Source organism: Peromyscus maniculatus, chromosome 3 (genome assembly GCF_049852395.1).
Source record: "Peromyscus maniculatus bairdii isolate BWxNUB_F1_BW_parent chromosome 3, HU_Pman_BW_mat_3.1, whole genome shotgun sequence".
NCBI lineage: Eukaryota > Metazoa > Chordata > Mammalia > Rodentia > Cricetidae > Peromyscus > Peromyscus maniculatus.
Genome location: NC_134854.1, coordinates 138,442,763 through 138,457,909, shown reverse-complemented (window position 1 = coordinate 138,457,909; position 15,147 = coordinate 138,442,763). Strand labels below are relative to the sequence as shown.

The following is a 15,147-nucleotide window of genomic DNA, read 5'->3' as shown; positions in this document are numbered from 1 at the left end:
GCAGATTCTGTCGTGTTTCGTGACACTTCCTTGCAGGGTAAGAACACAACGCAGCTAAATAACTAACATTTTGGTGCCGAAACCGAGTGGGCGCTTCCGGGTGCCCTGCACCTGGAAGCCCGCGAACCGGGTAATCTGCTCCGTACATGACAGACCGCTCTCCATTTGCCTGAATCGCATCCAAATTGCATCCAACACCGCTTTCTTCGATTGGTGAGTCCCCCCATTTTTTGGCCAGCATAAACGGTTTCCTGAATCTGTGAGAACGACCGTTGATCGTCTGGCGCCTCACACGTATTCTTGAGACCGGGGGAACCCCCGACCACGGTCTTCATTGGCTACGGTCGGCCCCTATCGCAGGCCTAACTTTTCTAGCCGTCTCCCACGTCTGCAGCCTGAGATATTTCTTGAGTTAGGGCCACCACCGTTGGTGCGTCCTGGGAGCCACGTGAGGCCAGCACGTCCATCTCCTTGACGAAGGGGCAAACGTTGTCTGGATTCCCGGGGAATCCTTTCCTCACCATGGAGGGGGCCCCTGCTTCTGTGGCTGACGAGTCAAGGAGCAGCCTGCGCCCAGTATCTGCCCTTGGCCTTGGGGACGCCTGGGGCCTTGGCTCCGGATCACATTTATTTTTTATTTTTCTGCCTCCGCTGCAGACATGGGAAACAAGGCTTCCAACCCTGTTAGTCCTTCCTCTCCGTTAGGCTGTCTTATTGAAGCTTTAAAACCTCTCAGTTTAATGCCTTACATAAAGATTTCTACGCTAACTTGTTTATGTTCAAAAAAGTGGCCAAAGTATGCTTTAAAAAATAACAAAGAGCCGCCGAGCGGCTCCTTAGATCCCGATATTTCACGGGAGCTATCCAATCACTGTCAGCGTTCAGGCAAATGGAAAGAGTTGCTTTCTTCTTTCTCAATGCTTCTTGTTTCCTTCTCTCCTGCTCATATGCTCCTAGCTGTACGTAAACCAGAGGATTCTCTGACTCCAGAATCCCTGACTCTAGATCTTGCTAAGGAACCAATAATTAAAATTCATGTTCCATCCTCTCTCTCTAACAGAACTCTCTCAGATACAAAGTAAGCTGGGTTCTTATACATCTAATTCTGCTTCCTTTATTAAACAGTTTCAATATATAACTCAATCTTATAGTCTCACCTTTCATGACTTTCTGAGGAGCTCAGGCGGGTATGGGAGCAGGCTAGGACTCATGCAGACAAAATTCATCAAACTAATCTTCCACATCCCCCAGGAGCTGAAGCGGTTCCTGACCGAGAGCCACACTGGGACTACAACACCCAGAGTGGCTGTCTAGCCAGAGATAGGTTTATTACCTGTCTCCTGACAGGCCTCCGTAAGGCTGCCCTAAAACCAGTAAGTAGTTCAGGATAAATACGAAAATCTGTCTCTTGTTCCCCAGACCTACCTGACTAAAACTTAAGCATCTGGAGAGCAAGGCTCCTGACCCCACAGGCAAAAGAGTCACCTGTGACATTTAAGGTGTGCCAGGGAAGAGATAAAAGCCCGAAAACAAAATTGCCAAGTGCTGGCACTCGCTGACTTCCAAAAGCTGTTGGGTCCCTGTTTTAAATGAGGAAAAGGCCACGGGCTACCGAATGCCCTGCCAGGCCATCAACAGCCTTGTTAAAAGTGCCGCCTAGAAAGACAGAGTCAGCTGACTGCCCCCAGGCACCAAGATGCATGGGTACATCAAGCTAAGACCTCCAACAGACCTAGGCTTGGCTACAGACATGACAGGGAACCCAGAACGCAGCAGGGAAGCGATCCGTTTCTTTCCTTCTGGACACCAGAGCCATTGACTCAGTCCTGGGAGTTTTGGGATGCCACCTCTCCTTTATTGTCGGGTACAGGGGACAGGCTTATCTACCTCAGCAGACACCACCACTTAATTGTATTTTCAGAGGCATCCCTCTCACACATACATTCTTAGTGGTGCCAAGCTGCCCTGTACCTTTAATGGGGAGGGGTCTCCTAGCTAAGGTAGGAGCGTCCATTTCTTTTGCTCCACACATTCACCTCCTCCCAGACGCACCGGCAGCTCTTTGACTTCTTCTCCTAGCCACTAACTCTACAGACTCCAAATATGCTTTTCATATCCTCCTGTCCCACGCTGCTATTTGGAGGGAGCGTGGACTTCTCACAGCAAAAGGAGGATCCGTGTCTAACTCAGGCCATATAATGGCTATGCTGGAGGCTTCCCACCTCTCCAGGGCTACAGCTCGATTTTACCCATATGCCCACCATCAGGAAAGTTAAATATCTCCTCAGACCAGTTCTAACACCAGGTCTTTTATCCAAGCCTCCAACTGTTCCAGACAGTCTGTTAACCCCTCTTTTATGTTACCTAAGGTCTATTCTATGGAGCTATGCGGACTGTTCACTGCCTCAGTCGTGTGACAATCCTTGCCCATCTCCAATACACACTGGAGATCAGGTTCTTCTCTCTCCTCCAGAAAAATCTCTCTTCATATACAGTGAAACAAACAGGGCCTCTCACTCTCAAGCTCCAGAGGACATCAGGATCCACTGCTTTGTCGCCAATTCCCGAGGAATAAGGTATCACCCCTTCCTTTCCCAACCAGGGCCACACAGAGCCGGAGGCAAAAGGACCATCAAAAATATCCAGGCAGTAAGGAATAATGTAATACAACAATTTATCATTGTTCAATACTCAGCAACTGATCACCTGTGTTTCCCAAGTGCTAACCTAATAAGGGAAACAGGTGCCTTAAATAAACTACCTCTAATAAGGCTTGTCTCAGATAGAAATTAAGCAGAGTACTAAGACCAGATCTACCTCAGGTAAATGTCACATGCCTCTATCTGGGCAGGCCAAATCTACCCCAGACAAATGCCAACTCCAACATAAAATAATAATGATTCTTTCTCTCTAAGCTCTCTCTATGTCAACAGTATCTTGTTAAATGGGAGGTCCCCAGCAGCAGCATGGATGGACAGCCACAGAACCAGGAGACGGCAGAACGTCGTTCCAGGACCTCCACCATCATCCCCGGACTTCACAAGATACCCCTCACCGCCCCCCCAAGAGCCAACCAACGCCCACTATTCAGCTGGAAGCAGTCTTTGAGAGAAACGTCACCCCCGTACCCAGTCAACCACAATTTTTTCTTTTTTTAAAAAAATAAAAGAGTCGGGAATGAACGGTTCACAACATGCCCCCCCCCCCCACGGTCGCATTTACCAGGCGGACACTTCCGCCTAGCCAATTCCGGTCAGGCCCACACCTCCGCCTAGCAAGTTCCGGCCAAGGCATCTCGTGTGACCAGAATCCGTGACGTTACATGGCTACGTAAGCGCGCAACGTGACCATGAGATCTACGCACACGCGTGGAGTAGTGACGTGACCTGGCCACGCCCCCAGCTGGTTTTAAAGCGGAGCGCCATATTCCAGGTTCTCTCTCTCTCTTCTCTCTCTCTCCCTCTTCTCCACGCACGTGTCTCTCCCACGGGCCTGCGCACTCTCTATCCCTTTATCTCTAATAAACTCTTATAAGTGGGGAAAAAAATAAAATAAAATAACTAGAATGCACTGGATACTGCATTTTTACTAGTCAAAATGTAAGAGTTACTGTTAGGCCATGGATTCACAATCTGCAGTTCACAGTTCTCTGGGGTTCCCATATTTCATGTTACATAGATATATGTACCGGGAGTGGGGTAGGATACTCAGAGCATCTGATTATCAAGCAGAACTTAAGAGCCATTAACATGACTTAAAGCAGTGGGTCTCAACCTGTGGATCTCAACTCCTTTAGGGTCAAATGACCCTTTCACAAGGGTTGCCTAACGTCACAGAAAACAGATATTTGTTATGATTCATATCAGTAGCAAAATTACAGTTATGAAGTAGCAACAGAATTTTATAGTTGGGGGTGACCATAACATGAGGAACCACATTAAGGTCTGCAGCATCAGGAAGGTTGAGAACCACTGGCTGAAAGGGTCAAAGTGCTTACCACCGGGCCTGACAACCAGACCCACAAGGCAAAAGGAGGGAGGAGAAAACCAACTCTGCACACACAAAAAGGTATACACATGGCCCCCACCCCAGTTAAATGAATAAAACGTAAAAGAACAACAATAAAGGAGTCTGAAAAAAAAAGACAAAAGATCAAGAACCAAAATGTCTGCCTAACACTGGCGAACCCTGTATTTGGGTATGGTGGCTTATGTTTATGATCCCAGCACTCAAAGAAGAAGGCAAGAAGATCAGGAATTCAAGACACCCTTCCTTGCCTAAATTGCATATTTGAGGCCAGCATGGAATATATGAGACCCTGTCTCAAAAAAAGAGAAAGAAAGACACATAAACAGAGAGAAACAGACAGAGAACATGTGTGTGAACACACACAAGCAGACTACTGAATGCCACTAACCAACCACCCCATTAACCTGATTTCAGATCTCACCTATCTGTTCCTCTTTCAGCTGACTTGAGATATCTCCTTTGATCCGAGCTGCCAGCTCATCAGCAAAAGATGTAGGTCTTTTCTACAGGCAAAAAAAAAAAAAAAAGAGAGAGAATCACTATTTTCTAAGAAAGTAGTACAGTTTACTTCTTCACATTTAACAAAATTCTATCAAGAGTCATAAAATAATAAAACTACAAACAAAACAGGGCTTTTTTTTCTCTTCTAAGGTTTTAAGGTTTATTTTACTTTTATTTATGTGTGTATGAAGACAGGTGCAAAAACAGGACTTTATCAATGAATTTAAACACATGAGTCCTATAGAGCTCAGCTAAGCAACAAATTCACAAAATTATCTCTTTAAAAGAAGATACTCTTAACTTCTTTATTTTTTAAAATACTTGAAAAAGCTAAGAAAACCAGCATGAAGAATGGAGGGAGATGGAAGAGTCCCTGAACTCAAAATTCTGAAGCTGAATGTATAACTCCAACGAGCTGACTTAGCATTAGAAGAAAATGGCACTCGTAAGGCAACTGAAGACACAGGGACACTTACGGCTACTTATGCAACTACAAATCAAGGACAAGAGAGATGGTGCTCACTGCTCTTGCAGAGGACCTAAGGTTGGTTCCCATGTCAGGTGTCTCACAACCTGTAACTCCAGCTCCAAGAAATCCGATACCCTCTTCTGGTCTTCCCAGGAACCCAACACATATGTGTGTAAATACAGTCACACAGATACGCCAAAAACACACTTAAAAAAATAAGACAAATCTTTAAAAGAAAAAAAATTCAATTACAAAAATGGGAGCTACAGAGATAGCTCAATCAGTACAATGCTTTCTGCATAAGCGTGAGAACCAGAGTCCAGAGCCTTGGAACTCACAGAAAAAGCAAGAAGTGGCTATGTGTGCCTGTGCTCTCAGAGCTGGGGAAACAGAGACAAGAGGATCCTGGGGCTTGGTGGCCAGCTAGTTTATCCTGGTAAGCCCAGGCTCAGTGAGAGACCCTGAGTCTATACAAGGGGGAGAATGACCGAGGAAGTCTTCCACCATTTACTTCTGGCTACACACACAATTACAAATCTGACGTAAGATGAGATGACCACAAATACAAATGGCGCTATTCAGGAGCAATGCGTAAACACCACTTCTAAGACCTCATTGAGGGACAACCACACTTACAGACTTGGCATTTTCCTCGATGTCCTCAATATCATCCCCCTCCTTCTCAGAGTCAACAAAAAGGTCACCCTCATCATCTTCTTCTTCATCACTCATCTGTGTGGTATGCTGAGAATGCAAAACAGAATCATGAGATGCAAGTCATCAAACTGAAAAGGAGACATGGTCGATTTTTAATCTCTCCCCTTAAAAAGGATAACCACACTTCAAACACATAATCGACATGATTTATTTATTAGAAACTAGCTGGGCAGTGGTGGCCCGTATATTTAATCTCAGCAGGTAGAGGCAGGTGGAACTCTCTGAGTTCAAGACTAGCCTGGCCTACAGAGGGAGTTCTAGGACATCCAAGACTACACAGGAGAAAAACCTATCTATTTTGAAAAACAAAAAAAAATAAAGTTAAAAAAAGAAAAGAAAAGAAAAAAAAAAGGATTTACTTTTTGTATGTTTGTTTGGTTGGTTTGGTTTTTCAAGACAGGGTTTCTCTGTAGCCTTTGCTGACCTGGAACTTGCTCTGTAGACCAGGCTGGCCTCAAACTCAGAGATTTGCCTGCCTTTACTTTTTTAACAAAATAAAGATTCAAAACTATCAAAGCAAAGTATTAGAATATTGAAAATATTCATTATTAGAGGAATGTAAATTAGTCTTAACAAGAGCAGGAAGGGATGATTAAAAGGAGCTATTAAAAAGGAGTAAAATTTGGAATAGGTAATACCCAAAGGAGGTGGCAAGCCTAAATATACGACATACTAAGAGAAAACTAGCAGTGAGCATGAAAAACCCTCACTATAGCATTCAAAAGTCAGTTCAGGAGACTTGGAGTATAAACATGGTACAGAGCTTGCCAAACACACCTGAGAGCCTAGGTTCACCCCTAGTGCCAAGCGAAAAGAACAGTAAGTTTAGTATACATGGGATGCTGTAGCTAAAGCTTTAAAATGAATTAATTTCAACACATGAGCTTTACCTGGTTTTGATCATTGTCACTTCGACTAGCAAAATCTTCATCTGATTCCTGTGGGTGAAAATGTTTTGCTGTTAATACAGAAAAGGTCACGGTGGTCTCTGAGGTAAGTTGACTGTGTGGGACAGAGGAAAAGCTCTTATACTCAGTCACCTTAAGTAGCAAACAAGATGAATGACTGGCAATATTGCAAGAGTTGTCTAGCTGCCATAATGTTTGTGTTTCATTTAAATAGCTCTCACTTATATCACTTGTATTTCCCAATTCTAAGCTTCAGATTTAAAGAAAGATCATTTGATTAATGAGAGGTTGGTTTGGGTTGCTTGACATTTTGGACTACAACCTCTGTGTTCCCTCTAGTAGGATAATACTTCATTAAGCTCAAGAATTTAATATCAGTGTTTGCCACACTGACAGCTAAAAACAAAGGGCTCAGCAGATGATTATCTATAGCAAAGTAACGGGCAAGTTGATTTCTATTGCTAGCTAAGATTTCTATGGGCAGGGCTGGAGGAAGAAATTCAGGAGGAGGGGGGAGAACAATCAAAAAATGAAAATCAGGTACAAAAATGGTCTCCTTTTAGAACCTCATACTCATCATTGTCTGAAGGTACAACTCAAGGCCCCAGACTCTAGATGAAGATTTTACTCTGTGGACCTTAAGACACTAGCAAGCGAACATGAAGTAGATGCTTTGATTAGCTTTAAAACATTAAAAGAGTATGCTCTTCTTGCAAGGGACTAGAGTTTGGTTCATAGCACCTACATCAGGCAGCTCACAACTGCCTGTAACTCCAGTTCTAGGGGATCTGACATCCTCTTCTGTCTCCACAGGCACCTGCACACACTGCACCCCCTTGTGTGTGCACATACACACAAATAACAGTAATAATAATGATGATGATACATCTCTCAAAGTTGTTCATGAACATGCATGCACACACTAATAAGAATAACAATAATAAAATCTTTAAAAGTTGTTTATTGCAGCTCTTTATTTTTTTTCCAGGATTATTCAAGAAGGACACATTTCAAGACTAAGTTTCTGGCAGAGACCGTACCACAGTGTCTAAGCTGTTCTCTCTCCTCAAAATATAGTGGGACGTGAAGGAATTTGGTAGAAAGGAGAGCAGATGGGTAATGGTACTGGATTAGAACAGTTTCCCTTACTTTTCTCTGTACAAATTACAAATAAGAATTTCAACCCTAAGAAAACACTTCAGGTTCTGTCCCTTAAGTTTATAAAAACAGTTCACTAATTCTAAAGCATGTTACATGCCTAGCCTGCTCCACACATCCTAAGCTTCCTGTCACCATGACGTGGTCATACCATGTCCTTACCTCCTCTTCTTTCTCTTCCTCACTGTCCACAATACTTCCCCGGTTGCTGCCTACAGAGCCTTCTGTCAGGAAGAATGTAAAAGTCAACAACAATTCACCAGAAAATATCTGTAGCTCCTTCTCAAAGACGCCAAGCACAACAGCATCAAAGAGGCTTTAATGGAGCAAGTGCCACGTAATGGAATGAAAGCATCTTTGTTACTAATACAATTTCAAAGCACCTCCCACGCATTAAAAAATTTTTATAACTTGGCCTTATTCTACATGGATGTCAAGGTTACAAAAAAAATGAAGAAATAGTATCAGACTAAAAGTTGACTAGCGATGACAGGTAAAGGCAATTGCAATTGCCACCAGTCCTGAAGATTGGAGTTTAGTCTCTGGAACTCACATGATGGAACAGAGACTGGCTCCCATAGGCTGTCCACCCACATACATACATACATACATATATAAACATAACAAATTTAAATGAAATTAAAATAAAGATGACTAGAGCAATTCAACAACTAAATGCTCCAAGTCTTAGACCAGAGAAGGTGACAGAGGTAGGAAAAGCCAGAAATGGGACAAGAGACAAAATCTGAATACAACCAAAGAGGCTCACAGTAAAACCTCTTGAAACTGACCACTTTACAGTGTGGTTATGTTAAGAAAATGTCCTTGTTCTTAAAGAACATTAGGGTAATGGAGGGCCAGGCAAATTATGATATACAGACAAAGAATGAAAGTACAGAGTAAAACATTAGCTGGCAAACCTGAGGGAGGGTCTGTTGATTTCTCCACTGCTCTTGTAATGTTAATAGAAAGTTTTAATTATTTTAACACAAAGAGTTAAGCTATGTTAAACATGACAAAAATATCGGTGAGAAAGAGTACCTTCACTGGAGAGCTCTCCAAGCCCTACGTCTTCCTGTTCCATGAAGAGCTTTGACCCGATGAGATAAGGCAAAGGGCGGTCAATGTAGAGGTCCTTCAAGGAAGGAAAGGGCACAGCCATTAAACACATGGTTGAAATCATTCTGCTGCATCTGACTATCTCAAACAAGTTAAGGTGATACACAAAAGTAGAAAACAAGAAACATGGCGAGGTTAAACATCACTGATTCTGAAAACATTAAATTCTAGGTAAAGATAACAGCAAAGCTGACTCCCTCCCCAAAAACCTCAGTGATAGAGACACTAGCAAGGCCTGGGAAAGGTTTACAACAGTAACCAAACGAAGGAAATATAACCTCCCAAGAAAACGTTCCCCAGGAGGCCAAGGGATGGAAGCCCAACAGCCATGTAAGGCCTACCCTCCCCTTACTCAAAAGCAAGCACACAGAAAGCCCAGTACTGGTGGGCCTCCCTTTGTAAACATACAAATTTACATGCTAAAAATAGCTTCTGAACAGACGGCAATATTGCAAGTTCAAGGCTAGCCAAGACTACAACGCAGGACTCTAACTTTAAATTTGTTTTAATTCTTTGGCTGACCAATACTACTTAAATAATACCTTACACATAAAAACACATACTTATTTTGAAAATCATCGACAATAGCTCAAATTTTTGAGAGAAACGAAGAAATAACCCAAATGTTATCGGATGCTGAAACAATAGTAGACAAACCCAGATTGGATGGAGCAGAGGGGACAAGACAAGGCACTACGGGGACTGGGAGGGATTTCTACGCCTGCAGCAGAGCAAAGAGAAGGCTGGCTTAGATGTCCATAAAGTAAAGTAGGAGACAATGCCACTACACAAATTATCACAGTTAGCACAACAAATGAAACAGTCCAGAGGCTGAGGAGCAGAGCAGCTGTTTGGGAGAAAACAACAGCCTCAGAACCGGAAGAATATCGCCACCTACTCCCAACTGACAACACTAAGCTTTCAGAAAGGGACAGTGACAAAGTAAAGCTGGGTAACAGAGCAGAAGTCGTGAAGGACTCTGCACAGCACCCACCCACAACATACAAGAGCAGTGAAGGACTCTGCACAGCACCCACCCACAGCATACAAGAGCAGTGAAGGACTCTGCACAGCACCCACCCACAGCATACAAGAGCAGTGAAGGACTCTGCACAGCACCCACCCACAGCATACAAGAGCAGTGAAGGACTCTGCACAGCACCCACCCACAGCATACAAGAGCAGTGAAGGACTCTGCACAGCACCCACCCACAGCATACAAGCTAGCATTCCCCCTGACAACTCTGTCCCATTCCCACAGCAGGGGAAAGACTGGCTGTCCCCCTGAGACATTAGCCCTTGGCCACAGCCCCTCCTCTGCTGGGGTCAGGAAGAAGTCTTACACCATTAGACCCACTGCTAACTTCCAAGAGGAAGCCTGTACAGGAAGTTCCTAGTGGATTTACCTAACACCCCAAGCAACCAAACAAGCCAAATGCCTTTCTGAAGTCTTCCTTAGCACGAGCCACAGAGTATCTGCTCCTTAGGAGTTTCTCTATTCATCTAGCCCCAACCCAGAGCTCCTTTTCTACCCTAAAGTCTGGGAACAAAAGGGAGAGAGGCTGTTCAAAGGGCACAAAACTTCAGTTGGCCCAAACGTGAGCTAAACAAGAATGACACCAACACCATCCAACATGCCAAACTGCACAGGGGTGAGGGGTGGGGATCCCATGAGGCCTGAACCCTACACAAGTAACTACAGGCAACTGAGGAGAGCTGGGAGGGGGAGAGGTGGTCCTCCCCAGGGAAGAGCACACCAACTGACTGTCCAGTGCCAAATGGTCAGCCCTGGAAACACACATACGAGTTAACATTACACGGACTCAACAGGTTATAAATAGGTATTTATTAACAATGAAGACAGAGATCATGAATTGGAAGGCAGAGAGAGGTATAAAGATGAAAAGAAAATGAGAAACAGTGTAATTAATTTATAATCTCAAAAAAAAACCCAAAAAATGTCAGTTAGAGGAAATAAGATCAATCTATAACAATACAACATGTTGACTATAGTTAATAAAATGCATTGTATTCTTTTCATCGTTGAAAGATTTTTAAGTATTCTCACCATGAATTAAGTACACGAGATACACACAAGTTAGAATAAGTTTACTCTACAACAAATGGACATTTCAAAACATGTACAAGATATGTGTGTGTGTGTGTGTGTGTGTGTGTTTCTTTTATTGAAAATTAAAAATAAATAAAACTTCAGTTTTAAAATAAAAATGAGCCACAAGATGATTGGATGGGTAAAGGCCTGCAGACCAGAACCCGTGTGAAGTTAGGAGAAAACGGACTCCAGAATTGTCCTCTCTCTGTCATGTGCCATGAGACATGTACATCCCCATACAAACAATTCAATGACAAAGTTTAAGTATTAAAAAATTCAATTTGGTGGCCGGGCGGTGGTGGCGCACGCCTTTAATCCCAGCACTCGGGAGGCAGAGCCAGGCGGATCTCCGTGAGTTCGAGGCCAGCCTGGGCTACCAAGTGAGCTCCAGGAAAGGCGCAAAGCTACGCAGAGAAACCCTGTCTCGAAAAACCAAAAAAAAAAAAAAAAAAAAAAAATTCAATTTGGCCAGGCAGTGGTGGTGCACACCTTTAATCCCAGCACTCGTGAGATAAGAGCAGGCGGATCTCTGTGAGTTTGAGGCCAGCCTGGGCTACAAAGCGAGTTCCAGGACAGCTTGGAGTGTTACATAGAGAAATCGTTCAGGGGGAAGAAAAAAAAATGAAAATAAAAATAAAATAAATAAATAAAGCCTAATAACAACATTAAATAAAATAAATTTAAAAAACGAACCAAATCCAATTAAAAAATCTCATCCTTCACCTTAACTTCTTGGCTATAAGTCGGTTTTGTCTCAGGGTTCTGAGGACGGTTGCTCCTGTAGATGTCTCCTTCCCCACAGACAATACTAAACACCTCAGAAGAGGAGGAGCTATGTCCTGCCACTTTCCCCTACCTTGTACCACAGAAAGGCTCAGCATGTCAAGTAAAGCTCTCAGAAAGAGTCAGTCGGGATGCCCGTGCCTTACTCACCCTACACCCAGCAAAGCAGTGAGGACATCGTAAGACTGAAACTGAATGCCTTTACCTTTGGTTCGAGGATCAGCTCCACCCGCTCGTTGGCATCTTCTTCTTCCGAGTCCGAGTTCCCCGCCTTTATGTCAAGTTGCTCAAAGGCACTGTCCAGCACCTGTAAGCCATAGTTCACAGCCTCCCGGACCTTAGGGATCAGGTCGACTTCTTTCTGTTCCCGAGTCTTCTCCTGCAAACAAAACAGCCTTCAGTGTGTCTCCAATATGAAACTAAAGTCATGCCCTCCTCCAAAACTTTTTGTTCAAAATGTTAACAGAGTCACTTTTCTGATTCGGACTTCGGAGTAAATGTACAAGCTTTAATCTCAGTTTTGTCACTCTCTGGACAAACATCAGTCCACTTACACTTTAGAATTCCAATTTCTCCATCTGGAAAATCAGATAAACAATCAAATTAGAAACCAAAACTGAGTCTGTGAAGACATATTTGTAAAAAAAAAAAAAAAAAATGTGCTTAATGCCTCTTATTTATCTTTAGGCTAGCAGAGATAGAACCTGGGGTCTGCCATGTGTTAGGCAAACCCTCTGCCAATGAATTGTTCCTTTAGTCCTGTGGCACTCAGAAAATACTTCACTACATACTACCCACTTTTAAATGTAATGCTGGCTTGATCTAACCACATTATTGCATTTTGCTGAGTAGCAAATGCATGAGTACTATTAAAAATAAAATTCGCATTCCTACAAATGCCAGGAACAGGAAGAGCCACAGCTATTTCTAATATTCTTATCTAACAGCGTTGCTTCTTAATGTTCCTGGTAGACTATCAACCTTTGCAGGTGACTTCCACTTTTTCAGAGGAAGTCAGAGCTGACTGAAAGTGACTTCCACAGTAAACATACTCAAATCTGCCTGCTTTCCTGAATGAGAGGAGAGGAGTACGTGCCAGAGCACACAAAAGTAAGGCCGGAACTTTCTTAGGTGTGGACACCAATGTGGGATAAGCAAGGATGTGTATGCACAGGCCACATGGCAAGCCACAGAAGAAGAGGTAGGAACTGCTGACCCTTGATCCCTTGGCCCACTTTCCAAAGCACACAGCCCTCATCAACTTTCTTCCTTTCCTTCTCTTTTCTGACCTCCACTAGCTCCCACAAACCCAGTCCACGGGGAGGGGATGAAGCTCAGTTGTAGAAAGTTTGCCCAATGTGCGTGAGGCCCCACGTGCAATCCCTGGTACTAAACACGGAACAAAGCAACAACCTTAGCACAGGCTTTCCCTTGTTGGCATGGCCTCCCCACTGCCTGTTAGCTGGCCCTTCTTTCTTCATCTGGATAAAGTCTCATCCTTGAAGCTTTCCCCAGCTAGTTTAACAGCAAGTGTCTCCTTGTGTGAACTTCCAAAACAGCAACCATGCAATGCAGTTCAGATCAACAACCACCTATGGCCTCAACAATGAAACTGCTTGAAAGTGAGTGTCCGAAGTCATGGCTTCCCTGCAGTCCTGTGACAGTCAACAACTGCTCACTGGGGAGCCCATTCTGTCCGAACACAGCTGGTAGTGCCCATGGGGTCCTCAACTGTGCATGCACGAAAACTATATTCACCTTACTATCTAATTTTTACCTGCCAGAACAAAAGTAAAACGTTCACAAAGTTGGGGAAACTGGGTCTCCCAGGCCTCACTCTGTTTCCTCATTCATTTCCCAAGCACAGTACATGGCCTGTTTCTATATGAACTTTGAGGAAGAGTGGCTTCTAAATCTGTGAAGGGGAGGAAGAGGAGGAAAGAGAGGGAGAAAGGGAGAGAGAAGGGAGGAAGTAGGGGAAGAAGATAAAGCTTCCTCTGCGGCCTGCAATCCTGGGCTACTTACCCTGTGCCCTCTGCTCTGCTCTACTCTATGCCAGAATTCAGGAATTTCATCTCCACATGAACAGCCTAAGCTTCAGGAAAAAATGGAAGAGTCCTATTGGGCTACTGCCAAAGGCAGCACCTCCCACCGCCCCGGTCCTGTGACCCTCTGTCTCACTTCTCAAAGTGAGTCACTCAAAGCAAGGATGATTTACGACAAGTACCTGCTGGGTTTTCTCGGCCTCGGCCTTGAGGGCCTGCTCCTCCACTTCTTCATCGTACACCCGCTGAGTAAGGAAGCAAATTCATTAAATAGTTAAGCACTGAAATGGAATCACATGGAAAAGGTCAATACAAAGAAGAATTTTTTGAAAGAGGGAAATGGCTTTCAGAAAAACAACTGGGACCACTACCAATGGGTCGTGGATGAATAACAAAGTACAGCAGTCCATTCACCTAAAGTCAATTTTGAACCTAAAGAAACATGAGGAACTATCTGGCTGATCAAAGGGTTCTGAAACCACTATGATCCCAACTGGTTCATTTTTTCCACTAACCTAATGCATAACTCTAACAGGGTCACAATACAAGTACCTTGGTCCAAGACCACTGCCAATATCAACTGATATACCTTACCAACTAGATAAATATTGTTAACAAGTGGAATAAAGAATATGATAATGGTAAAATTTACTTTTATTCTGTTGCTCAAAATGGCTGAAAAATTTTTATACTTATCTCATATGAATCAAGAAAAAAAGGCAAAATCACCAACAATTTGCCAGAAGATGCATGGCCAAGGAAGAACCTCTTTTATAAGACATATCTGTCATACTGGAAACTCACTGCAATTTTTTTTTTTAAACAACTGGAGTATAACGTCTTTGCTACAAAAAAATGAATGTAAGTGGGTATGATGGCTAATCTTGTTTGTCAATTTGACTATACTGGACATCAACTAAAACCCAAGCTGCTGGGCAATCCTGTGAGGAATTTTCTTGATCTTCTTCTTTGAAGCAGGAAGATCCACCCAGGATCTAGACCATACTTTCTGGTGGCAGCCCAGATAAAAAGACAAGGAAGAAGGAAACTTGGCTTTTTGCTCATTTGTCCTCGTTCTTGCTGGCAAGTCCATCTATCCTGTTCCTTAGGCATTCTTTTGCTAGTGTTAGAAACAGCTTCTTCAGGGTTCTAGGAGACTGAAGATCAGCTGCTCTCTAGCAATCCTCCAGGCCTCCAGCACCAGATGGGGACTGCTGGGCCAAGCTCCTGGACTGAACAGCTACTGCATTCTCAAGCCTTTCAATGCTGACAGCCATTGCTGGGACTATCTAGACCACAGCCTGA

The 15,147-nt window shown here is 43.6% G+C and overlaps 1 protein-coding gene across 8 annotated transcripts in view; it reads right to left on the bottom strand.

Moving 5' to 3' along the window:
- The window catches only part of Washc2c (WASH complex subunit 2C), a 59,694-nt gene that overhangs the window by 37,507 nt on the left and 7,040 nt on the right, over positions 1–15,147 (bottom strand). For all 8 annotated transcript variants that reach the window (XM_042273901.2, XM_076567675.1, XM_042273903.2 and 5 more), the window contains 7 exons: positions 14,025–14,087; positions 12,003–12,176; positions 8,824–8,917; positions 7,945–8,006; positions 6,607–6,654; positions 5,636–5,743; positions 4,451–4,532 (listed from right to left, as the gene is read on the bottom strand). In XM_042273901.2, coding sequence (XP_042129835.2) covers positions 4,451–4,532; positions 5,636–5,743; positions 6,607–6,654; positions 7,945–8,006; positions 8,824–8,917; positions 12,003–12,176; positions 14,025–14,087 — 631 coding nt within the window. The remainder of the gene's footprint in view (positions 1–4,450; positions 4,533–5,635; positions 5,744–6,606; positions 6,655–7,944; positions 8,007–8,823; positions 8,918–12,002; positions 12,177–14,024; positions 14,088–15,147) is intronic.